Raw genomic sequence first — 27,558 nt, 5'->3', positions numbered from 1 at the left:
ATAGTGTGAATGATGGAGAGAGTGTTTCTTTTTTGGGTCACTCTGCCTTGGTGGGAGACAACCAGAATCATATGATTTAGTCTCGTTTTTCTAAAAATGGAAAAGTATTCAGTATTTCTTATCAATTTTTTTTCTTCATAAAATTCTTCCATGATATTATTAATTTTATAGGCCCAACAATGAGGATCTTTTAGTCTTGTTAACAAAATAAGTATTGATATTGCATTAACTTTTTTTTGTTTTTTGCAGGTTCACACCATCCTGACGACTGATATATTTGGAGTGATCCGCTCGTTGATGTCCTTCAGGTTAACCGGCGGAAATAAAGGTAAGCGTTGATGAAGATAATACAGGAAGTCCTTGACTTGCAAACACCTTGAGGACCTCCTGTATTGTGTATAATAATACATATAATAATACATATAATAATACATATAATAATACATATAATAATACATATAATAATACATATAATAATACATATAATAATACATATAATAATACATATAATAATACATATAATAATACATATAATAATACATATAATAATACATATAATAAACATGATATACACGGTACAGAAGATTTTCAATGTGTTTGTAAGTCAGAGACTGTGATTTTTTTTGTTCTTTTATGCATTTGGCTTCCAGCAGCAACAGCCTGGTTGACCAGGCAAGCACCAGACGAGCCTGGCCCATGGCCGGGCTCCAAGAGTAGTGAAACTCAAAGCTCTTCAAAGGTAGTACAGTGGACCCCCGCATAACGATCACCTCTGAATGCGACCAATTATGCAAGTGTATTTATGTAAGTGCGTTTGTACGTGTATGTTTGGGGGTCTGAAATGGACTAATCTACTTCACAATATTCCTTATGGGAACAAATTCGGTCAGTACTGGCACCTGAACATACTTCTGGAGTGAAAAAATATCGTTAACCGGGGGTCCACTGTATTTCAGTTTTTGATATTCTTACTCTTTTGCAGATTATGTTGTTGTTGGGTCCGACTCTGGTCGCATCACCATCTTGGAGTACAACCAGGCCAAGAACCAGTTCGAGAGAATCCATATGGAGACCTTCGGGAAGAGTGGATGTCGACGGATTGTCCCTGGGCAGTATCTGGCCATTGACCCCAAGGGCAGGGCTGTTATGATTGGTGAGATCTTGTAGTGATTGTCCAGTTATACATTAGTAAAGTGGGTGAGATACTTGGTATCGAATACATAGTGTGTGCCATTGACATTTCGCATGGTTCTTCTTACAGACGCTGTATCTCTTTCTAATCCAAGAATAAGTCAACCAGTGGCTTCTTCAGCCCGATACAGAGAATGGCGAAAGATGAGAAGGAGAATGAGGTAATCAATCCCTCAGCCTAGAGTCGATGTGTTTCTTAAGACTGATGGACTGAACACATTGACTCCAGGCTGAAGGACTGATTACCTCATTCTCCTCCTCATCTTTCACCGTTCTTCTCCATATCGGACTGAAGAAGCCACTGGCTGGTGAAATGTTTCCTTAACCCTTTGACTGTTTCAGGCCCCTTTCTGAAACTGTCATTCTATGTCGCTCAATTTTTGAAAAAAAAAAAAAATTATTTTTTCTTATGAAATGATAGAGAATCTTTTCCCGATGGTAATGACACCAAAAGTTCGAAATTTGGTCGAAAACTCATGGAATTATGCTCCCGCGAAGTTAGCGGTCTCGGCGACATATGCGTATCAGCGATTTCGCCGACTTTGAGCCCTATTTTCAGCCAATTCCATTGTTCCAGTTGACCAAACTCATAGCTATTTCTTTAGAACTCCATTTTATCTATCAGCTGAGTACAAGAAACCTCCCATTTACTAATTTGGACTACCCAATATGGTGGTCAGAAATTGGCAATTTGGCCAATTTCACGCAAACTAAAAAAGATGCCAATTTCAAAATAGGGTCCAGGATAAACAAGGTAGACATTCGTGGCACTAAAATAACATATGCTCTGTTCATTAGTCACATCTCTAGGCCCCTCTTATGTTATTATTGCTTTCTATTTTGATTTTTTATTCATACAAAAAAATACAAAATTTACTGTTATGCAGACTACTGCATTATTGTAAAAATGGTATAAATAATATCAGTGCACTAGTGAAAGAATATTAGACTCCCCAGTTGACGTGTATTGGACGTGTGGTGTGATTTATTTACTCCTGAACAATGGTAAAAATCGAACATTTCCGCTACTTTGAGCTCAGTTTCAAGGTCGTTTTCATCGTCAAAGTAATGAAAATCATCTCTATTTCTGTAATATGTTTTCCATTTTATCACCTAAGACCATGAAAACGCGAATACAACGATGAATACTATACGAAAATACACCTCAAAGTCGGCGTTTTATTCCAAAAAAACGATCAGTTTTTTTTTTCTCATTACGCAATGTGTGCTGCAGGATTTTTTTTATGTGGTGCACACTGACCACACAGACCCATTCTCTCACATGTGGGCCTACCAGCTTTCTCCCGCTTGATTTGAAGCCACTAGAATTAATGAGTATATATACGTCAGAAACATTGGCTCGTAAGACGTATTTATACGTCGAAAACAGTCAAAGGGTTAATAAAGATTCCCAAATGCTGCACAAGTGTCTCTCACTCTAATTTTAGCGTTAATCACTCCACAGGTGCCGTTGAGAAACAGAAGCTGGTGTACATCCTGAACAGAGACGCCGCAGCAAGACTCACCATTTCTTCACCGTTAGAGGCTCATAAAAGCAACACTCTTGTGTATCACACTGTTGGAGTCGATGTTGGCTTTGAAAACCCCTTATTTGCTTGCTTAGAGATTGACTATGAGGTGAGTCCTTTAAGATGATAAAATGTATTGGTCAGTCCCTCAGCCTGGAGATGACGACCGTGAGGCGAGTCCTTTAAGATGATAAAATGTATTGGTCAGTCCCTCAGCCTGGAGATGACGACCGTGAGGCGAGTCCTTTAAGATGATAAAATGTATTGGTCAGTCCCTCAGCCTGGAGATGACGACCGTGAGGCGAGTCCTTTAAGATGATAAAATGTATTGGTCAGTCCCTCAGCCTGGAGATGATGACCGTGAGGTGAGTCCTTTAAGATGATAAAATGTATTGGTCAGTCCCTCAGCCTGGAGATGACGACCGTGAGGCGAGTCCTTTAAGATGATAAAATGTATTGGTCAGTCCCTCAGCCTGGAGATGACGACCGTGAGGTGAGTCCTTTAAGATGATAAAATGTATTGGTCAGTCCCTCAGCCTGGAGATGATGACCATGAGGTGAGTCCTTTAAAGTGATAAAATGTATTAGTAACTTACATTACTCGTCAGTTGTCTTGTGTCTAATTTTCTTGTAATAATCATTGTAGTTAAGAGAATCATTTCACTCACAAAATAAAAGAAACACTATGTATGCTTGGGGGTAAAACAGTGATATAGTATTCTGTGTAGACAGAAGAAAAAGTCACAATACTCTGACTGGAACAATACACACATAAATCAAATACATGAACAACATCTGGTTATCTTTATGTAGACGTTTTGCCGTCCAGTGGCTTTATCAATACAAATTTCGAGGGCATAATTGGAAGACAGTAGAACTATATACAAAAGATGAGGTAATCAGTCCCTCAACCTTGGCTGAGGGACTGATTGAATAATTTGCTGTGATTCACAGGAAGCTGACACGGATCCTACAGGAGAGGCCGTACACAGGACGCAGCAGACTCTCACCTTCTATGAACTGGATCTCGGACTCAATCATGTTGTCAGGAAATATCACGAACCTCTGGAGGAACACGCAAACTTTCTCATCTCTGTTCCAGGTAACGAAACGCTGACACAGTCATGTGCACCCATATATTTCTCTATAACGTATAATACTGTAAATGTAACAATATGCACATAACCCGCACATAGGAGAAACTTATGGCAACCTTTTGGTCAAACTTTGACCATTAACTAGTCATTGTGATTAATCAGTGGTCCAAGTGAGACCAAAATGTTGTCATAAGCTTCTTTTTTGTACGTGTGGGTTATTTGTGTATTGTGAAATATTAAGTGCCAAGAGTATTGCTAGAAAACCGTGGATATTGTTATTGTTTTGAGTGTTAAAAAAAGTTTTTTTTTTTTTGTTACATATTTTTCATAAGATCCTTGTTTAGAAACTTACCTACTAGACTTTCTTTTTCAGGTGGTAATGATGGGCCATCTGGCGTGTTAGTGTGTTCAGAGAACTACATAACCTACAAGAACTTGGGCGACCAGCCAGATATCCGTTGTCCCATACCTCGCAGAAGGGTATGGCCTCGCCAGTCCTTGTACACTTAGATGGGGTTTGAACCCTTGGCTAGTGACTCGTAAAACTATAGGCCAGTGCATTAACCACAGGGCAAGCTGGCCCAGTGGCCATGATGATGGCTTTGAGGGGACTTGAGCTGGAGTTGTTACAGCCATGCTGGCAGGAGATTCATCTGTAAAAACTTGTGGTCACAGTGGTGGCCCATGCTGACCTCCTTCTTTCTTTCTTCTTTCAACACACCGGCTGTATCCCACCAAGGCGGGGTGGCCCAAAAGGAAAAACGAAAGTTTCTCCTTTTACATTTAGTAATATATACAGGAGAAGAGGTTACTAGCCCCTTGCTCCCGGCATTTTAGTTGCCTCTTACAACACGCATGGCTTACGGAGGAAGAATTCTGTTCCACTTCCCCATGGAGATAAGAGGAAATAAACAAGAATAAGAACTAGAAAGAAAATAGAAGAAAACCCAGAGGGGTGTGCATATATGTGCTTGTACATGTATGTGTAGTGTGACCTAAGTGTAAGTAGAAGTAGCAAGACGTACCTGAAATCTTGCATGTTCATGAGACAGAAAAAAGGACACCAGCAATCCTACCATCATGTAAAACAATTACAGGCTTTCGTTTTACACTCACTTGGCAGGACGGTAGTACCTCCCTGGGCGGTTGCTGTCTACCAACCTACTACCTATATGCTGACCTCCTTATGATGTATAAATATACCTAGTTGGATGAATCATGTTGTAGCCAGCTGGCCCAGTGGTTCTTTACCACTCGCTTGCCATGAGTTCAAACCCTCTCTGTCCTGTGGCTGGTTTGCATTCGTGTCATTATGATTTCGTGAGTTGTGGTAGTTTGTTCACATACACTCTTGTTCTAGTAAGGTATCTTTATTTTAAATTTTCTTAATTTACAAGGAAATCACTTTTTGGTTTATCATGTAGGCCTATAACTGCAAATTCTCAGGTAAAGCAGGTGAGGCCTACCTCGAAGAAGCTTTCAATCAGTTACCAGTAGCCTGGGGCCTAGCTCAGTAGGCTTAATTTATAAGTGTATATAGGTTTGAGCCCTGGTGCAGTTTTGAGCTGTAGTATCGGGTTCCCCCCTCTGATGAGACAGTGATGGAGTGAGTGATGTTGAAAGTTTTTTTGTTTTTTTGGCACCCTGCCTTGGTGGGAGATGGCCAATTCGTTTAAAAAAAAATGGCTGATTTACATTTTTTAATGTGATGTCAGCTGTGTTGCAGAATGGCCTTGATGTGTTTTTTAATGTGATGTCAACTACACTGCAGAATGATCTTGATGACCCGGAGCGAGGAATGATCTTCATCTGCGCCGCCACCCACAAAACTCGCTCCATGTTCTTTTTCCTTGCCCAGACAGAGCAGGGTGACATCTTCAAGGTGAGGTTTGGCCACATGTACAGAAGATTATATAAACTGTGATATCTGCACACTTCTGGGAAAACAGCTATTAACTGAGCCATAATGAATATACAGTGGACCCCCGGTTAACGATATTTTTTCACTCCAGAAGTATGTTCAGGTGCCAGTACTGACCGAATTTGTTCCCATAAGAAATATTGTGAAGTAGATTAGTCCATTTCAGACCCCCAAACATACACATACAAACGCACTTACTTAAATACACTTACATAATTGGTCGCATTCGGAGGTAATCGTTATGCGGGGGTCCACTGTACAGTGGTACCTCGGGATATGAACTTAATTCATTCCAGAAGGCTGTTCGAGTGCTGATACCGAACGAATTTGTTCCCATAAGGAATAATGTAAATTAGATTAATCTATTTCAGACCCCCAAAAATACACTTACAAAAGCACTTACATAAATACACTTGAATAATTGTTTGAGTTTTGAGCTGTTCGTATCCCAAGGTACCACTGTATTTTCTTCTTCAATTTTTTTGAGGGGTGGGTCACCCTATCTCAGTAGGAGTCGAACATGTGCTCTATAAAAAACATGCAAAAAGAAGGAAAATTATACTCAAAACGCTTTTCAGATTACTCTAGAAACGGACGAGGATGTTGTGACGGAGATCAAGCTGAAATATTTCGACACCGTTCCGCCGGCGACGGCCATGTGTGTTCTCAAAACTGGCTTCCTCTTTGTTGCCTCGGAGTTTGGTAACCATTATCTTTATCAGGTGAGTAGTGAGTGTTTGTATGTGTGGGTGTTTGTAAGTTGCATTTGTATGTGTGGGTGTGTGAATGTGACTTGTGGTGTTTGTGTGTGTGACTTGTGTTCGTAAGTGTGTGTGGCTTGTGGTGTTTGTAAGTGTGTGTGACATGTGGTTTGCATGTGTGTGTGTGTGTGTGTGTGTGTAACTTATGTTTGGGTTTGAAAAGGACCTGCCTAGTATGGGCCAGTAGGCCAACTGCAGTGTTTCTCCTTTCTTATGTTCCCACCCTGCCTCGGTGGGAGATGGCCGGTATGTTCAGAATAAAAATTCCTGGCTATGATTTAACCCTTTCAGGGTCCGTGCCGTAGATCTACGGCTTTACGTTCAGGGTCCAAACCGTAGATCTACGCCAAAATTCTAGCGGTGTCAAATTTAGCGCGAAAAGGCTGGTAGGCCTACATGTGAGAGAACGGGTCTGTGTGGTGTGTGTGCGCCATAAACAAAAATTCTAGGTGCCTGCATAACATTGTAGGAACGCCGGCTCAGTTACCTTTGTTCACCATGCCTCATCGCAAGGCAGCTCTCACTCCAAGGAAAATTGGGACTCTCCTCTTCCTATCTGATAGTTCTGACTCTGATGGAAGTGGAAATGAAGACGAATTCTTTGGCTTTGATCAGTTAGTGACCGAAAGGAATGACCAGGATATCGATAATAGTGCAGAAAACCCTGACGATCCTCAACCTTCTACCTCTGGTGTGGGCACTCCTCAGTCACGGTCAGTTGTACCTCATCGCAAGAGAAAACTATTATTTTCGCGTGGCCAGGCCTCTGACTTCAGTAATGATGATGATAGTGACGTGGATTGTGATTTTATTGCTCTTGACGATCATTCGAGTAGTGATAGTGAGGAAACATATTCACCAGTGAAGCGTCGGTATATACACCTCTGCATGCACTTGGGTAGTGTTCCCTATGCAGTGCCCAGGGGATGGAGTACATCCTGGAGTACATCCCGTGGCCCTACACCAGGAATAGACAGTGAAAGTGAGGATGATGTGGCTACACTTGGCATGGATAGACCACAGGCATCAGTAGATGGTGGTAGTGGTGATGGTAGTGCCACGGCCATGCGTGACTCACCAGCCCAGGCTGGGACCCACGCTGCTGACTCCTCAGTTCAAGGACAAACCGGAACGTCAGCCACCAGCCCACCACAACCACAACTACCCGCACAACCAGCCTATGATGTCCAGTATCCACCAGCAAACAGTATCTGGGATTGGCAGCAAAATCTCAATTTTGTTCCCAAGCCCCACCAGTTTGATAACTCTCAAAGTGGAATTCTACCAACTTGTCCCCTTGGAACCACTGCCAATGAACTGGAATTCTTTGAATTATTCTTTGACCAGCCCTTGATAGAAACTATTGTCAGGGAAAGTAACAAGTATTTTGAGTACACCATGGCAAATACGATCATATCACCACAGTCAAGACTACACCGGTGGAAAGAGACGACTGTTGCAGAAATGTATTTGCTTTTTGCAACAATAATGCTTATGCCTCATGTCTATAAGCATAATATAAAAGCATACTGGTCCACAGATCGGCTAATTTCTACCCCGGTCTTCAGTGAAATCATCCCAGTGAACAGGTTTATCTTACTGTTACGTATGTTGCACTTCTCTGACAAAACCAGGCCTGACAGAAGTGACAGGTTATACAAGATTAGAAATGTTTTTATGTATCTCAAACAAAAGTTCAACATGTACTTTTATCCATTCAAGAATCTTGTAATTGACGAGTCTTTGATTTTGTTCAAAGGTAGACTGTCATTCAAGCAGTATATACCGAGCAAGAGGAAACGCTTTGGTATAAAACTGTTTGTACTCTGTGACTGTGACAGTGGCCTGGTATTGGATATTGTTGTATACACGGGAAGTAAAACATTGAAAGATACCAGGATGTTATTGGGTATCTCAGGTGACGTAGTGAGAAGCATGATGGCACCTTATCTTGGTAAGGGGCATACATTATATACCGATAACTGGTACACAAGCCCTTTACTCAGTGATTTCTTGCGAGTGAACAAGACAGATGTGTGTGGCACAGTGCGTTCTAATCGTAAATATATGCCCAGGTTCAACGCAGGTGCTCGTGGTGATGAGGTGCAGGTGTTTACTGCCAATGACATCATGGCATTACGGTGGCATGACAAACGAGATGTCACATTGTTGACAACCATTCACCGTAACGAAATGCAAGACAGTGGCAAAGTTGATAGAATGACTAATGAACATATTCGAAAACCAGTGACAGTGATTGATTATACACAAAACATGCGCTTGGTTGACAAATGTGACATGCAGATTGGCTTTGTTGATTGTGTTCGTAAGAGTTACAAGTGGTACATGAAACTTTTCTTCCATCTCATGGACATTTCAATGCTCAATGCATATAATACGTACCAAGTGAAGACTGGCAACAGACCACCGTATGGTGAATTTTGTTTGTCTGTTGTCAGACAACTTATAATGAAGTACCAGGTAACAACACCTGCTATACAACAAGGTCCTCGAACTCCTCTGGATATACCCAAGCGTTTGAGGAGGGAAAGTGATCATTTCATAATACAGCTTCCTGCAACTAAAAAAAAATTTGCTCAGAAGAGATGCATTGTCTGTGCACAAACAAAACGACCGCAACAAAGACGCAAAGACACTCGGTTTATGTGCGAGGAATGTAAGGTACCTCTGTGCATGGTGCCTTGTTTCAAGGAGTTCCACAAGCTCCAGCAGTTCTAAAAACATGTCCAGTGATTGTAAATATGTAAATATATGATAGAACATTAGTATTATACAAGATTTGTGCATGTTTATTGTAATAAACAAAAGTGGTAAACAATAATATGATAATAACTTTAGTGCAGTTATTGTGTTCAATACAGTGAGTTTATATATATACATTATATACAGTATTGGCCTCTCAATCCCCAGATGTTAGTAGGAAAAGAAAAAATTATAAAAGAAAAGAAAAACTATAAAAAACGTAAAATAAAGTAATGCGTGTATGTGGAAATCGTCGAAGTTGCCACCACCCGGTCATTTTGGGTCAACTTCTTGGCACTGTATCTCGGTAAGTACCAATCAGAATTTTTTGTTTTTGTTTTATTACCTTCACAAAAATATACTCTTTAATTCTGTAAGGAAAAATAATCTTTTTTTTTTTTTTCAAAATTTCTTGGACACTGGGACACCCCTTCCGATTTTGGCCTTGGACCCTGAAAGGGTTAATTCTCTCAGACGTATCTTTGTGGAGATGTTTCTCTCAGACGTATCTTTGTGGAGATGTTTCTCTCAGACGTATCTTTGTGGAGATGTTTCTCTCAGACGTATCTTTGTGGAGATGTTTCTCTCAGACGTATCTTTGTGGAGATGTTTCTCTCAGACGTATCTTTGTGGAGATGTTTCACTCAGACATATCTTTGTGGAGATGTTTCACTCAGACGTATCTTTGTGGAGATGTTTCACTCAGACGTATCTTTGTGGAGATGTTTCACTCAGACGTATCTTTGTGGAGATGTTTCACTCAGACGTATCTTTGTGGAGATGTTTCACTCAGACGTATCTTTGTGGAGATGTTTCACTCAGACGTATCTTTGTGGAGATGTTTCACTCAGACGTATCTTTGTGGAGATGTTTCACTCAGACGTATCTTTGTGGAGATGTTTCTCTCAATTATGCAAGTGTTTTCTTCACAATTATCTTTTGACTTACTTCTATGCCGTTTTTCTTTTCTTTTTTGCCAAGTGCACTGAAATGTCAACCTTGATGATATTTAATCCCTTTTCATTTTATTACATTGATTTATGTACTAAACAAATCCTAAGGGAATGTGTTTAGACTAGAAATATGTTGAGAGAAAGAGTATAGTAGTATGTTGAGAGAGAGAGTATAGTAGTATGTTGAGAGAGAGAGTATAGTAGTATGTTGAGAGAGACAGTATAGTAGTATGTTGAGAGAGACAGTATAGTAGTATGTTGAGAGAGAGAGTATAGTAGTATGTTGAGAGAGAGAGTACGGTAGTATGTTGAGAGAGACAGTATAGTAGTATGTTGAGAGAGAGAGTATAGTAGTATGTTGAGAGAGACAGTATAGTAGTATGTTGAGAGAGACAGTATAGTAGTATGTTGAGAGAGACAGTATAGTAGTATGTTGAGAGAGAGAGTATAGTAGTATGTTGAGAGAGACAGTATAGTAGTATGTTGAGAGAGACAGTATAGTAGTATGTTGAGAGAGACAGTATAGCAGTATGTTGAGAGAGAGAGTATAGTAGTATGTTGAGAGAGACAGTATAGTAGTATGTTGAGAGAGACAGTATAGTAGTATGTTGAGAGAGAGAGTATAGTAGTATGTAGTATAGTTATGAGAGAGACAGTATAGTAGTATGTTGAGAGAGAGAGTATAGTAGTATGTTGAGAGAGAGAGTAGTATAGTAGAGAGAGAGTATAGTAGTATGTTGAGAGAGAGAGTATAGTAGTATGTAGTATGTTGAGAGAGAGAGTATAGTAGTATGTTGAGAGAGAGAGTATAGTAGTATGTTGAGAGAGAGAGTATAGTAGTATGTTGAGAGAGAGAGTATAGTAGTATGTTGAGAGAGAGAGTATAGTAGTATGTTGAGAGAGACAGTATAGTAGTATGTTGAGAGAGAGAGTATAGTAGTATGTTGAGAGAGAGAGTATAGTAGTATGTTGAGAGAGAGAGTATAGTAGTATGTTGAGAGAGAGAGTATAGTAGTATGTTGAAAGAAAGAGTATAGTAGTATGTTGAGAGAGAGAGTATAGTAGTATGTTGAGAGAGAGAGTATAGTAGTATGTTGAAAGAAAGAGTATAGTAGTATGTTGAGAGAGAGAGAGTATAGTAGTATGTTGAGAGAGAGAGTATAGTAGTATGTTGAGAGAGACAGTATAGTAGTATGTTGAGAGAGACAGTATAGTAGTATGTTGAGAGAGACAGTATAGTAGTATGTTGAGAGAGACAGTATAGTAGTATGTTGAGAGAGACAGTATAGTAGTATGTTGAGAGAGACAGTATAGTAGTATGTTGAGAGAGACAGTATAGTAGTATGTTGAGAGAGACAGTATAGTAGTATGTTGAGAGAGACAGTATAGTAGTATGTTGAGAGAGACAGTATAGTAGTATGTTGAGAGAGACAGTATAGTAGTATGTTGAGAGAGAGAGTATAGTAGTATGTTGAGAGAGACAGTATAGTAGTATGTTGAGAGAGACAGTATAGTAGTATGTTGAGAGAGACAGTATAGTAGTATGTTGAGAGAGAGAGTATAGTAGTATGTTGAGAGAGACAGTATAGTAGTATGTTGAGAGAGAGAGTATAGTAGTATGTTGAGAGAGACAGTATAGTAGTATGTTGAGAGAGACAGTATAGTAGTATGTTGAGAGAGACAGTATAGTAGTATGTTGAGAGAGAGAGTATAGTAGTATGTTGAGAGAGACAGTATAGTAGTATGTTGAGAGAGACAGTATAGTAGTATGTTGAGAGAGACAGTATAGTAGTATGTTGAGAGAGACAGTATGTTGAGAGAGACAGTATAGCAGTATGTTGAGAGAGACAGTATAGTAGTATGTTGAGAGAGACAGTATAGCAGTATGTTGAGAGAGACAGTATAGCAGTATGTTGAGAGAGACAGTATAGCAGTATGTTGAGAGAGACAGTATAGCAGTATGTTGAGAGAGACAGTATAGTAGTATGTTGAGAGAGACAGTATAGTAGTATGTTGAGAGAGACAGTATAGCAGTATGTTGAGAGAGACAGTATAGCAGTATGTTGAGAGAGACAGTATAGCAGTATGTTGAGAGAGACAGTATAGCAGTATGTTGAGAGAGACAGTATAGTAGTATGTTGAGAGACAGTATAGTAGTATGTTGAGAGAGACAGTATAGTAGTATGTTGAGAGAGACAGTATAGTAGTATGTTGAGAGAGACAGTATAGTAGTATGTTGAGAGAGACAGTATAGCAGTATGTTGAGAGAGACAGTATAGCAGTATGTTGAGAGAGACAGTATAGTAGTATGTTGAGAGAGACAGTATAGCAGTATGTTGAGAGAGACAGTATAGTAGTATGTTGAGAGACAGTATAGTAGTATGTTGAGAGAGAGAGTATAGTAGTATGTTGAGAGAGAGAGTATAGTAGTATGTTGAGAGAGACAGTATAGTAGTATGTTGAGAGACAGTATAGTAGTATGTTGAGAGAGACAGTATAGTAGTATGTTGAGAGAGACAGTATAGCAGTATGTTGAGAGAGACAGTATAGCAGTATGTTGAGAGAGACAGTATAGTAGTATGTTGAGAGAGTATAGTAGTATGTTGAGAGAGAGAGTATAGCAGTATGTTGAGAGAGAGAGTATAGAAATATGTTGAGACAATAATTTATATACTAAACAAATCCTAATGAATATGTTGAGACAATAAGGGAATATGAATGACGAATGTTAAGAGATTTTAAGATTTCGTTCGGATTTTTAATCCCGGAGGGTTAGCCACCCAGGATAACCCAAGAAAGTCAGTGCGTCTAACTTATTTCCATTGGGGTCCTTAATCATGTCCCCCAGGATGCGACCCACACCAGTCGACTAACACCCAGGTACCTATTTGCTGCTAGGTGAACAGGACAACAGGTGTAAGGAAACATGTCGAAATGTTTCCACCCGTCGGGAATCGAGCCCGGGCCCTCCGTGTGTGAAGCGGGAGCTTTAGCCACCGGGCCACTCATGTTATAATAAGGTGCACTAAATTAGCTTATAAATTTTGGATACAACATGAACACATTTGCCAAGAATTTTATCATTAAAGACAACTTTCCTGAAAATAAATATATAGGTCTATTGGTAAAAAAAATTTCAAGGGATAAGTGAGATAAATTTGAAACTTAAATGATAATTGAGATTATTTAGGATTGTTTGGTGAATTATTCAGAGATTATTTAGGATTATTCAGAGATAATTTAGGATTATTCAGAGATATTGTTTAAATGCTGCCCATTAATAATTATAATAATTCATGTTAAGCACTAAACCCCTATGGGTCAGCTATCAAAACTTTGGAGTCCAGTCCCTGGACCAATTATGTACCTCTGTAATCTTTTGACTACCGCCCACAGGATGGGTATGGGGTGCATAATAAACATATTAAACTAACTAACCTATGGGTCATTCAGCACAAAATGTGTGGAGGCTCATACCTTTGTTAAGCACAAGACAGATGCACTTCCTATTAGTACTCACCTATATTGACCAGACTGCCCTTCAAGGTGGGTGTCTTGATGTTGAAGGGCTCTTGATTCAAGGAATTGGAGCAACCTTCTACGTGGAACAAGCCTGATTAACTCTCTTTCCCCAGGCACAGTTTAACCCTTGCTTTTCCATGATGGAGAAGAATCCTTCCTCCGTAAGCCATGCGTGTCATAAGAGGCGACTGAAATGCCGGGAGCAAGGGGCTAGTAACCCCTTCTCCTGTATATACAGGTGCACATCCCTTTATCCAAAACCCTTGGGGCCTGTATTGTTTCGAACTTCAGAACGATTCTCAATGCCGCCATGTGGCGGCGTGACCCAGCACGGATGTGACTGACGCTCCACAAAAAACTTTGGTTTTTGGAACTTTTCGAATTTATTTCGGATAAAGGGATGTGGACCCGTATTACTAAATTTAAAAAGAGAAACTTTCGTTTTTCTTTTTGGACCACATGGGATACAGCCGGTTTGTTGAAACTTAAAAAAGTTGTTGTTAGTATAAACTATCAGCTGTTGGGTTGCTAGCTATCCATATGTAAAGTAAACCCAGGCTATTGATGTCTTTTGAAGTCATGCTGGTACTTAATATTATTGGTGATGAACCGAGATATTGACATCTTTTGAAGTCTTACTGGTACCTGATGGAATTCATACTGGTACCTAACATAAGTCGTGCTGGTACTTAATATTATTGGTGATGAACCAAGATATTGACATCTTTTGAAGTCTTACTGGTACCTGATGGAATTCATACTGGTACCTAACATAAGTCGTGCTGGTACGTACTAGAAGTCATACGAGTGCCTAATAGGACTGGTGATGGTGATAATTTCCAGAGTCTGGTGAAGGGGATATGGGCACATATTGGACAGTCCGTTAGGGTCTGTAATCATTAAAAGGTTAAGTGTCGTGGGGGTTCGAAAGGAGATATGATGGTTGAAGATAAACACACTTGTGGATGGTAACACTATATATTGTCAGACTATGGTAAGGGAGCCCAACCTGCCTGTAGCTGCCTGGTATGTCTAAGCGTGGACTGAAGGCGAGGTAGCGCATCCCACTCACTCATGCCGCATCCCGTGACGTCATACAGTCACTAGGCCTAGTAGGGATCGTCTATATAAAACATATGGATGGTACTAAGATACTCAGCTAAGCTATACAACACATGTAAGGGGGATCAGCAACTATGCTGACATAAGTACCATTAGTATAAATGATAAACAGTTATTAATATTATGCACAAAAGGAAGCTGAGTGTCCTAGCTGTGACTGGAAACTAATGTTTTATTTTCTAAAGACATTCAAATAATGTAGTTTAAATGTATTAGTTTAATAATAGGCATAAAAGAAAATTACTAATTATTTATTGCATTTTGGGCAGAGGAGTAAATGGGGTTAAATCAGGTTTATTGAAGATAACTAGTGCTGGGTAATATTTTGTGAAATGATTCAGGGAAACCAGTTAGTCAGACTTGAGTCCTGGTGGTGGGAAGTACAGTGCCTGCACTCTGAAGAAGGGATTTGGGATATTTGCTGTTTGGAGCGACATCTAAACTGTCATATATGCACACGTCTGATAAGACGATGATAGTGTGAATGATGGTGAAAGTGTTTCTTTTTCGGGTCACCCTGCCTCAGTGGGAGACGGCCAGCATGTTAAAACAAAAATAGACATTAAACAAGTGCAAGTATGTGTGGCTGCGTGTGTGTGTTTGAAGTGATAGTGTGTAAAACAAACCACTGAATGGGTGGGGCTAGAACCCATGGCAAGTGAATTGAAAAATTCTGTACCAATGCATAATCCACTGGGTCAGCTGGCCCAGTGGCCATGATAGTGGCTTTGAGGGGACTTGAGCTAGAGTTTGTCATGGCCACTGGTGAGAGATTCATCTGTAAAAACTTTTCATTTGTGATCACAATGGTGGCCCATGCTAACCTCCTTATGGTGTATAAATATACCTAGTTAGATGGATTTTATTGTAGCCAGCTGGCCCAGTTACTAATGCCTGGAGTTTTAGTACTCACTCACCGCGTGTTCAAACCCCATCTGTTCCGTGGCTTGTTTGTAATCGTGTTATGATTTCGTGAGTCGTGATAACGTGTGTTTTGCAGTGTTCAGGAGTGTTTGCCATGGCATTCGTGTTGCTATGGCAGCGAGCAAGAGTTGTAGTGTGTGAATCTTTCCACTACTAACTCAGAATATGGAGAAGACATTTAGCAAGGCATTTCTGTCCATCCTGGATGAATTATTAAGTTTTGACCTAATGATGGTCCAGTATCGACAGAAATATCATCTTATTACTTGACAGTGGTCAGTTATTAAGTCATGATCTAATGATGGTCCATTTCTGACAGAAAAATCATTTAATCACTTGACAGTGGTCAGGGTGGGCAGAAACGTATTTTCTTTTTTAAATTTCATCATCTCATCTTCGTAGATTTTCCCCGCCCCTAATAGTGAGAAATGGAATTAACCCTAGTAAGGTATACTTCTAGAAATAGTCTTCTTCAGTTATACCCGGGTATAACATACCGTATCCTGACTGCCTTCAGGAGGGAGCTGGACAGATACTTAAAGTCAGTGCCGGATCAGCCGGGCTACAGTTCGTATGTTGGACTACGTGCGGCCAGCAGTAACAGCCTAGTTGATCAGGCCCTGACCTACCTGGAGGCCTGGTCATGGACCGGGCCGCAGGGGCACTGACCCCTGGAATACCCTCCAGGTAGACTCCAGGTAGATGTTGAATATACAATCATTCTAATCAAAATTTATTGTTGATAGTGAGGAATGTGTAATGTAAACATTATTGAAATGAATGCAAGGCTTATCATAATTTTATTTCATGACCCACACCTGTAGGATTATGATTTTTTTGTTTTTACACGCTGGTCATCTCCCAGGTGACCCGAAAAAGAAACACTTCACCATCATTCACACTATTACTGTCTTGCTGGAGGCACGCAGGCACAGCAGCAATAGTGTGAATGATGGTGAAAGTGCCTTTTTGGGTCACCCTGTCTCAGTGGGAGACGACTAGCATGTAAAAACAAAAAAAGACCCTAGTGAGGGTCTTTTTTTGTGGTAGAATTACTAACAAAATGTTAGGTAAAAGGTCACACATACAACTAATGGGGCCTTTTATTGTGGTAGCATTTCACTCCCCGGGAGTGAATTTAATGGCTTGACAATGCTCCTAGAGAGTGAAACATTGCCACAGTAAAAGGCCCCATTAGTTGAATGAGTGACCTTTTACTAAACAATGTATGTATTTATTTAGGTGTTCCTTAGGAATCCTTCGCTACATATATAGTCTCATGTGACTTATTTTAATTAAGGCTTAAATGGTTTTTGATCTGTACTAATTAAAAGGTTGTTTGATATTTATCAAACAGCCTTTTTTTCTCTCTTTTCAGATTGAAGAGGACGTAGCTGTTTGTAAGGTAATATATATTTAAACCCAAGAACATAAATGATCAAGCCAAGAATAATACGTCACAGTAATGTCGCTGCAACAGTTCACAAAGGTGCTATAAATGGCTTAGAAAACCTCCAAGTTGAAGAACGAGTCGCTTGTGGGGCATTTGGGAATGTTTTTCAAGGAAATGCTCTGCCAGCCAGTGGCTTCTTTAGTCAAGTGCAGAGAAGAATGGTGGAAAAAGAGCAGGAGTTTGAAGTAATCAGTCCCTCAGGAGTTGATGTGTTCAATCCATCAATCTTAAAGAAAGTGCCATCCATCAGTCTTAAAGAAAGTGCCTCCTTTAAGATAGATGGACTGAACACACTGATTCCAGGCTGAGGGACTGATCACCTCAAGCACCACCTCTCTTTCCGCCGTTCTCCGCAAAAGACTGAAGAAGTTGCTGGCTGGCAAAACCATCCCTCAGTAAACATTACCAAATATTGCACAGGTGTCACATTCAGTTCGCGACGGTCTGGGGTTTTGAGACTCTGATCACGGGTTCTATCCCCGCCCGTGGTATGGTTTCTTCAGTTCACGAGGAAACATAGAAGTCCTCTTTTTAGAGAGGTTTTGAAGATGATTTAGAGAGATTTTAGAAGGTTTTCTAGAGGGTTAGAGAGTTTTTGGAGGTTTAAAGAGTTTTTGGAGGTTTTAGAGAGTTTTTTGGAGGTTTTGGAGAGTTTTTGGAGGTTTAAAGATTTTTTGGAGGTTTTAGAGAGTTTTTTGGAGATTTTAGAGAGTTTTTGGGGGGTTTTAAAGAGTTTTTGGAGGTTTTGGAGAGTTTTTTGTGAAAGGTATAAGTTAGTTATTAAAAGAAGGACAAAATAGGATGGAATATTATTGTTTTGTAGATTCTACAGTGTTCCCAACAGTTATGTCTAGCTGGGACACTTGGTTAAGGGGTACACTAATAGGGCATTTACACTGGTGCACAATATAAATGATGTGCACTATATATATGGCTAATGGTGTGCATTATATATGACCAATGATGTGCACTGTAGAGGACCATTATTGTGCACTGTAGATGACCATTATTGTGCACTGTAGAGGACCATTATTGTGCACTGTAGATGACCATTATTGTGCACTACAGATGGCCATTATTGTGCACTGTAGATGACCATTATTGTGCACTACAGATGGCCATTATTGTGCACTTTAGATGACAATAAGCCCCCCTCTCTTCGTTATAGGACCACGATATTAACTTGAGGTATAGTGTTTTAGCACACTTGACATCTCCCACAGAGATAGGGTTGCCCGAAAAGATGAAGACACCCCTCACCCTCATTCGTTCAATCACTGTCTTGCCAGAAGTGTACCGACATCACACTTCACATGCCACTCCGAACTGCAACATTCCCATCTGAGTTCAGGCAGTATTTACAAGTACAGTGGACCCCCGCATAACGATTACCTCCAAATGTGACCAATTATGTAAGTGTATTTATGTAAGTGCGTTTATACGTGTATGTTTGGGGGTCTGAAATGGACTAATCTACTTCACAATATTTCTTATGGGAACAAATTCGGTCAGTACTGGCACCTGAACATACTTCTGGAGTGAAAAAATATCGTTAACCGGGGGTCCACTGTACTCCTTGACTTACGATGGTGTGGCATTGATTATCCTGGAGGCAAAACTTCAGATAATTACCCAGCATGAAGGCAGCAAGTCCCTAACTTGTATTCATTTATTGGCTTTTAAATACTGGTATTATTCACACTTTTAACACAGTTAAAATTTAGTATGTATGACTATAAGTGACCCTTGTATTACTCTGTTGGTGAATCCCAGGTACGTGCTCTGGCTGGGAGTTTTATAACTTGCTTGCCATGGCTTCAAACCCCACCTGTTCCCTGGTTTGTTTACATGTACTAAGCTCAGTCAGGACAGTTACACATCATCTCCATTGTGCTTTGTCAGTCACACTGATCACATATGTTAGTTAATAATAATTGGCCCAGGGACTGTACCTCAATATTACAGAGGTACATAATGGATTCAGGAACTGTACCTCAATGTTACAGAGGTACATAATGGGTCTAGGAACTGTACCTCAACATTACAGAAGTACATAATGGGTCCAGGGATTGTACCTCAACATTACAGAGGTACATAATGGGTCTAGGAACTGTACCTCAACATGCAGAGGCACATAATGGGTCCAGGGACTGTATGTCAACATTACAGAGGTATATAATGGGTCCAGCGACTGGGACACAAAGTTTTGATGGCTGAACAAGTTACGAAGGTAATGAACTATTTATATGTTTATATCTGGTCACAATCATAATGAGTTATTTATGCAGACCTGAATTAGGTTATACGATCACGTGGTGTCAGCACATTGCAAACAGTATGTGGAATTATTGATTAAAATAGGACATTAGAGAGCAAACTTGCATGAAGTGAGGCAGTGCTAGATTATTTTTGTTTGAGCGGCAGGATGATAAAGCTCTTTTTACATAAAAAAAAAGAATACATGTATGTATATAAAAGTTTACGATGAACACAACGTCTCAATATTTTAAAGAAAAGGTACACAAAACCCTTTTAATTGAGAAATGATATTTCATTCACTGGGGTATTTATTAAGTTTCTTTACGATTTTTTTTTTTAAGGACTGTCGGTTCATTGCCATTCATTTATAGTTTGAGATATTTTGTCGTACAACTGAAGCCTTCTTAAGGTGACTCCCAAGTCTGTTGAAGAGGACCTCAATTGGAGGGTAAAATATATGTTACTAATATCTTCTGTTGTGAATAAAAAGGCACAATACTGTGACTGGAATAATAACACAAATAACCTGCACGTAGCAGAAAAAACTTATGACAATGATTTTGTTCGACTTCGACCATTGACTAGACACACGCTAGTTAATGGTCCAAATCAGACTTGAAACGTCATCGTTTGTTTCTCCGATGGGCAGATTATTTGTATATTGGCGTTTACTTTTCTATGAATGGGTTCACTTGTATAATTGATCATTGTATATTACTCTGCTAGATTATTTAAATTATTTGTCATTAATCTTTTTGTAACTATTTGGTAGTTTTCTTCTATTGATACATATACAGTGGTACCTCAGGATATGAGCAGCCCAAAACTCGAAGAATTGTGTAAGTGCTTTTGTAAGTGTATTTTTGGGGGCCTGAAACAGATTAATCGAATTTACATTATTCCTTATGGGAACAAATTCGTTCAGCGTCGGCACTCGAACAGCCTTCTGGAATGACATAAATTCGTTTCCCGAGGTACCACTGTACTGACATTGTTGGCAATATAGGAGGGCCCTCCATATACATCTTTTCAGTGTTCCATGTTTTTGTTAGCTTCAGATTAAGCCATTGTTCATTATGTTCCACCTGCCAGTGATTGTCACCGTTGTGTGGAACAATGACGTAGTTGAAAGACAGTGAAAACATGGAACACCGAAAATAAACACTGTATATGCTAGGTCCTCCTGTATATCACTGGAGTTTTTATTGTGGGTCATTGTTCAGAGGGTTAATATTTGCGCTGGTTCTTCCAACAGATCAGTACGATTCGTACATCATCGTGTCCTTCGTGAACGCCACGCTGGTGCTGAGCATCGGTGAAACGGTAGAGGAAGTGACGGACTCTGGCTTCCTGGGCACCACCCCAACCCTGGCTTGTTCCCAGCTTGGTGACGACGCACTGGTGCAGGTGCGACTCTTGGCCTGGCTGCCTCTGTGTAGATAAATGGTTCCAAGAACCAGTAAATTGATAAATTAAACAAATGTGCAACACTTGGTTATCTTTATTGAGGAAATGATTTGCCACACACTGGCTTCATCAGTCCAATACAGAGAATGCTGAAGATCAGGCATTTGAGATAATCAGTCCCTCAGCCTGGAGTCCATGTAATTGACTTCAAATTGAGGGCCTGATTACCTCAAGACTTCCTTATCTTCACCATTCTCTCTATAGGACTGTATAGTTATTAGGTGATCCATGAGTGTCTTAGGTGATCCATGAGTGTCTTAGGTGATCCATGAGTGTCTTAGGTGATCCATTAGTATCTTAGGTGATCCATGAGTGTCTTAGGTGATCCATGAGTGTCTTAGGTGATCCATGAGTATCTTTGTTAGGTGATCCATGAGTGTCTTAGGTGATCCATGAGTGTCTTAGGTGATCCATGAGTATCTTTGTTAGGTGATCCATGAGTAACTTTTGTTAGGTGATCCATGAGTATCTTTGTTAGGTGATCCATGAGTAACTTAGGTGATCCATGAGTGTCTTTGTTAGGTGATCCATGAGTGTTTTTGTTAGGTGATCCATGAGTGTCTTTGTTAGGTGATCCATGAGTGTCTTTGTTAGGTGATCCATGAGTATCTTTGTTAGGTGATCCATGAGTGTCTTTGTTAGGTGATCCATGAGTATCTTTGTTAGGTGATCCATGAGTGTCTTTGTTAGGTGATCCATGAGTATCTTTGTTAGGTGATCCATGAGTGTCTTTGTTAGGTGATCCATGAGTGTCTTTGTTAGGTGATCCATGAGTATCTTTGTTAGGTGATCCATGAGTATCTTTGTTAGGTGATCCATGAGTATCTTTGTTAGGTGATCCATGAGTATCTTTGTTAGGTGATCCATGAGTATCTTTGTTAGGTGATCCATGAGTATCTTTGTTAGGTGATCCATGAGTCTTTGTTAGGTGATCCATGAGTATCTTTGTTAGGTGATCCATGAGTCTTTGTTAGGTGATCCATGAGTATCTTTGTTAGGTGATCCATGAGTGTCTTTGTTAGGTGATCCATGAGTATCTTTGTTAGGTGATCCATGAGTCTTTGTTAGGTGATCCATGAGTATCTTTGTTAGGTGATCCATGAGTGTCTTTGTTAGGTGATCCATGAGTGTCTTAGGTGATCCATGAGTGTCTTAGGTGATCCATGAGTATCTTTGTTAGGTGATCCATGAGTATCTTTGTTAGGTGATCCATGAGTGTCTTTGTTAGGTGATCCATGAGTGTCTTAGGTGATCCATGAGTATCTTTGTTAGGTGATCCATGAGTATCTTTGTTAGGTGATCCATGAGTATCTTTGTTAGGTGATCCATGAGTATCTTTGTTAGGTGATCCATGAGTGTCTTTGTTAGGTGATCCATGAGTGTCTTAGGTGATCCATGAGTATCTTTGTTAGGTGATCCATGAGTATCTTTGTTAGGTGATCCATGAGTATCTTTGTTAGGTGATCCATGAGTGTCTTAGGTGATCCATGAGTGTCTTAGGTGATCCATGAGTATCTTTGTTAGGTGATCCATGAGTATCTTTGTTAGGTGATCCATGAGTGTCTTAGGTGATCCATGAGTATCTTTGTTAGGTGATCCATGAGTATCTTTGTTAGGTGATCCATGAGTGTCTTAGGTGATCCATGAGTATCTTTGTTAGGTGATCCATGAGTATCTTTGTTAGGTGATCCATGAGTATCTTTGTTAGGTGATCCATGAGTGTCTTAGGTGATCCATGAGTATCTTTGTTAGGTGATCCATGAGTATCTTTGTTAGGTGATCCATGAGTATCTTTGTTAGGTGATCCATGAGTATCTTTGTTAGGTGATCCATGAGTATCTTTGTTAGGTGATCCATGAGTGTCTTAGGTGATCCATGAGTGTCTTAGGTGATCCATGAGTATCTTTGTTAGGTGATCCATGAGTATCTTTGTTAGGTGATCCATGAGTATCTTTGTTAGGTGATCCATGAGTATCTTTGTTAGGTGATCCATGAGTATCTTTGTTAGGTGATCCATGAGTATCTTTGTTAGGTGATCCATGAGTATCTTTGTTAGGTGATCCATGAGTATCTTTGTTAGGTGATCCATGAGTATCTTTGTTAGGTGATCCATGAGTATCTTTGTTAGGTGATCCATGAGTATCTTTGTTAGGTGATCCATGAGTGTCTTTGTTAGGTGATCCATGAGTGTCTTAGGTGATCCATGAGTATCTTTGTTAGGTGATCCATGAGTATCTTTGTTAGGTGATCCATGAGTGTCTTTGTTAGGTGATCCATGAGTGTCTTTGTTAGGTGATCCATGAGTGTCTTTGTTAGGTGATCCATGAGTGTCTTAGGTGATCCATGAGTATCTTTGTTAGGTGATCCATGAGTATCTTTGTTAGGTGATCCATGAGTGTCTTTGTTAGGTGATCCATGAGTGTCTTAGGTGATCCATGAGTATCTTTGTTAGGTGATCCATGAGTGTCTTAGGTGATCCATGAGTATCTTTGTTAGGTGATCCATGAGTGTCTTAGGTGATCCATGAGTATCTTTGTTAGGTGATCCATGAGTATCTTTGTTAGGTGATCCATGAGTATCTTTGTTAGGTGATCCATGAGTATCTTTGTTAGGTGATCCATGAGTATCTTTGTTAGGTGATCCATGAGTGTCTTAGGTGATCCATGAGTGTCTTAGGTGATCCATGAGTATCTTTGTTAGGTGATCCATGAGTATCTTTGTTAGGTGATCCATGAGTATCTTTGTTAGGTGATCCATGAGTATCTTTGTTAGGTGATCCATGAGTATCTTTGTTAGGTGATCCATGAGTATCTTTGTTAGGTGATCCATGAGTATCTTTGTTAGGTGATCCATGAGTATCTTTGTTAGGTGATCCATGAGTATCTTTGTTAGGTGATCCATGAGTATCTTTGTTAGGTGATCCATGAGTGTCTTTGTTAGGTGATCCATGAGTGTCTTAGGTGATCCATGAGTATCTTTGTTAGGTGATCCATGAGTATCTTTGTTAGGTGATCCATGAGTGTCTTTGTTAGGTGATCCATGAGTGTCTTTGTTAGGTGATCCATGAGTGTCTTTGTTAGGTGATCCATGAGTGTCTTAGGTGATCCATGAGTATCTTTGTTAGGTGATCCATGAGTATCTTTGTTAGGTGATCCATGAGTGTCTTTGTTAGGTGATCCATGAGTGTCTTAGGTGATCCATGAGTATCTTTGTTAGGTGATCCATGAGTGTCTTAGGTGATCCATGAGTATCTTTGTTAGGTGATCCATGAGTGTCTTAGGTGATCCATGAGTATCTTTGTTAGGTGATCCATGAGTATCTTTGTTAGGTGATCCATGAGTATCTTTGTTAGGTGATCCATGAGTATCTTTGTTAGGTGGTCCATGAGTATCTTTGTTAGGTGATCCGTGAGTATCTTTGTTAGGTGATCCATGAGTGTCTTAGGTGATCCATGAGTATCTTTGTTAGGTGATCCATGAGTGTCTTAGGTGATCCATGAATATCATTGTTAGAGGATCCATGAGAATCTTTGTCATGAGATTGTATGTGTAAGTTGGTAACTGGTATTTTAGTGGGCATCTATAAAAACATACCATCAATAGCCTCGTTGTATAAATCCCGAGGCCTAAAACAGGAAGCCTTGCCATATTAAAAAGTGAATGCTCTCACTTAATTCACTCATAAGTGTTGCTATGCAGGTCTACCCAGATGGCATCCGCCACATCCGTGCAGATCGGCGCGTCAACGAGTGGAAAGCTCCAGGAAAGAAGACGATTGTCAGATGCGCCCTCAACCAGCGCCAGGTCATCATTGCTTTGACTGGAGGAGAGATCGTCTACTTCGAGATGGATCCGGTGAGTGTTAATGCATTTGTGACGGAACATGGGTGGTTTGTTTTTTTCAACACCGGCCAGGTGTGACCAGGAGGCTTGGTCACAAACCGGGCCGCGGAGGCGTTGACCCCCGGAACTCTCTCCATGTAAACTCCAGGTAATATCTCACTGAGGCAGCATGACCTAAAAAGAAAAACAAAGTTTCTCTTCTTAAATTTAGTAATGTACATAGGAGAAGGGGTTACTAGCCCCTTGCTCCTGGCATTTTAGTCGCCTTTTACGACATGCATGGCTTATGGAGGAAGAATTCTGTTCCACTTTCCCATGGAGAAAGTGGTCTGTTATGGTATGCAAATTAAGACACAGGCAGGCCCCACTAAACAGCGCTTTATTTACAACGTCTTGCTAATTCAACAGTTTTCAATTATAGCTATTCATTTATTCAGGCTTCTTACAATAAAAAAACCATACCACAGGTGGGGCTAGAACCCCGCCCATGGTATGGTTTATTTTCAATCGTGTCATTACGATTTCATGAGTCACTCTTCGTACAATAAATATATTCACCACTTATGATAAGCTTAGGGCAAAAATATTTTAAGGTATGTAATGAATGTACTGTATATACATTATTTAGGTCTAGCTATATTGCTCACTCAGTATATGATAGTGTAAACATGTCATCAGGCTTTTATATGCATTTTAAAAGTGGAATAAGGCTATGTTTCAATTTATAGAGATAGCCAGGAACCTAACCTGCTGTATAAGCGGGGCCCTCATGAATTGCAATCATCTATTTTGAATTAGATTCAGTAAGTGTTTGTGCAATGGTGAAGCAAAGTTTTGTGATGGGACAGTTGATCTGTTAGGATATGCAGATTAAGCTATTGCCGTCATGAATTTAGCAAATATGGAAAGTTAGACTGTAACGGTAATGTCCCTATCATGATGAGCAGACAGGAAATTGTATTACCGTATTGCCCACGTGGGTTTACCATTTTCTGTATGGTAAATGTAATAATAAATCTGTTTCGTGTTCCAGCAAATAGCACTTAAAAAGGGAGGTTTTGAGTGCTGGGGGCTTGAACATCTAGCAGGCTTGTGTGAGCTTGTGGGGGCAAGTGGTTTCTGTTACAGTAAGTCTGCGACTTACAAACACATTAAGAATCTTCTGTATTGTGTGTAATATTCATAATCCAGGAAGTCTTCAATTTAGGAATACATTGGGGAACCTTTTGTATTATATATAATATTGATATTATACATAATACAGAACATTCTCAATGTTTTTAAGTTGAGGACTTACTGTACTATAAACAGTTTGTTAAATTCATGATATTGCTACTATTGTATATGGGTCAGCCCTTATTACAAGAGACTTCAGAAATGCATAAAATCTACTGGGGTCAGTTGTTGCCGAATCAACAGAGAAAATCCATGTGTCGCAGACATGTCCATTATTGTCACTATCACGGCAAAACACTCATTTCTATCCTGGTTGTCTTCAAGAGGGTGCTGGACAGACACACAAAGTCAGTACCTGACCAGCCGGGCTGTGGTCTGTATGTTGGTTTACTTGCAGCCAGCAGTAACAACCTGGCCTCATGGAGGCCCTGATCCTCCATGAGGCCTGGTCATGGACTGGGCCACAGGAGCATTGACCCCTGAGACCCTTTCCAGGTATACTCCAGGTATACCACAATCACCATTACTGCCAATCCACTCTTCCCTGTCTATTCAGTCAAAGGTTGATTAACCTATATAACTTAGATTGAGGAAGGTTGATTGTCTTAAATAAGTTGATTTGGCTGACAGTTACTATATAACAATGACTCATGAAATCATAATGACATGATTATAAACAAACCATACCACGGGTGGGGTTAGAACCCACGATCAGAGAGTCTCAAAACTCCAGATCGTCGCTTTAGCACTGGCTAATGCGACGGTCTGGAGTTTTGAGACTGATCGCGGGTTCTAACCCCACCAGTGGTATGGGTTGGTTCTCTATATAACAAGTTGGAAAAAAATGTCATTAACTCGTATGGTAGATAATGATGTTTTTTTAAAGCATTTTTTATGTTATTGATTTTTACATCATTGTGAAATATTTAAGTGGGTTTCTGTTGTATATTTCCACATACAGTGGACCCCCGGTTAACGATATTTTTTCACTCTATAAGTATGTTCAGGTGCCAGTACTGACCGAATTTATTCCCATAAGGAATATTGTGAAGTAGATTATTCCTTTCAGATCCCCAAACATACACGTACAAACGCACTTACATAAATACACTTACATAATTGGTCGCATTTGGAGGTAATCGTTATGCGGGGGTCCACTGTATTTTTGAACTATAGTATCGGCATGCTTCTGGCAAGACAGGGATGGAGTGAGTGATGATGAAAGTGTTTCTTCTTTCTTGGGTCATCCTACATTGGTGGGAAACAGCCAGTGTGTTGAAAAAATAAAAATTCACATCACTGTGAGATATTATTTAAGTGGTTTTCTATCATATTTTGACATCATTGAGAAAGTGTCAAGATGCGTAATTATTTTTAATTTGTGTTGACAGACGGGCCAGCTTAACGAGTACACAGAGAGGAAGGAAATGAAGAGCGACGTCATCTGCATGGGGGTTGGTCGAGTGCCTGCCGGGGAGCAGCGGTCAAGATTCTTGGCCGTCGGCCTCTCAGATAACACTGTCCGGATCATCAGCCTTGATCCAAATGTGAGGAATTTATGTTTTATTTTTTCTTAAG

General features: G+C 40.0%; 1 protein-coding gene across 1 annotated transcript; it reads left to right on the top strand.

The window, feature by feature from the left end:
• Window positions 1-249: 249 nt before the first annotated feature.
• Sf3b3 (splicing factor 3b subunit 3) lies at window positions 250-27,527 on the top strand (the record flags this gene model as incomplete). The annotated part of the gene is given in 10 exon segments (XM_070081875.1): window positions 250-328; window positions 983-1,153; window positions 2,657-2,829; window positions 3,675-3,822; window positions 4,191-4,297; window positions 5,589-5,699; window positions 6,317-6,561; window positions 20,719-20,902; window positions 24,661-24,816; window positions 27,372-27,527. Coding segments are annotated over 10 exon segments (1,530 nt in total), but the record flags the coding sequence as incomplete, so codon positions are not given.
• Between the last annotated feature and the right edge of the window lie 31 nt (window positions 27,528-27,558).

Source organism: Cherax quadricarinatus, unplaced genomic scaffold (genome assembly GCF_038502225.1).
Source record: "Cherax quadricarinatus isolate ZL_2023a unplaced genomic scaffold, ASM3850222v1 Contig4757, whole genome shotgun sequence".
In the NCBI taxonomy this organism is placed as follows: domain Eukaryota; kingdom Metazoa; phylum Arthropoda; class Malacostraca; order Decapoda; family Parastacidae; genus Cherax; species Cherax quadricarinatus.
Note: the sequence above shows the minus strand (reverse complement) of the source record. Positions and strands in the feature narration are given on the sequence as shown.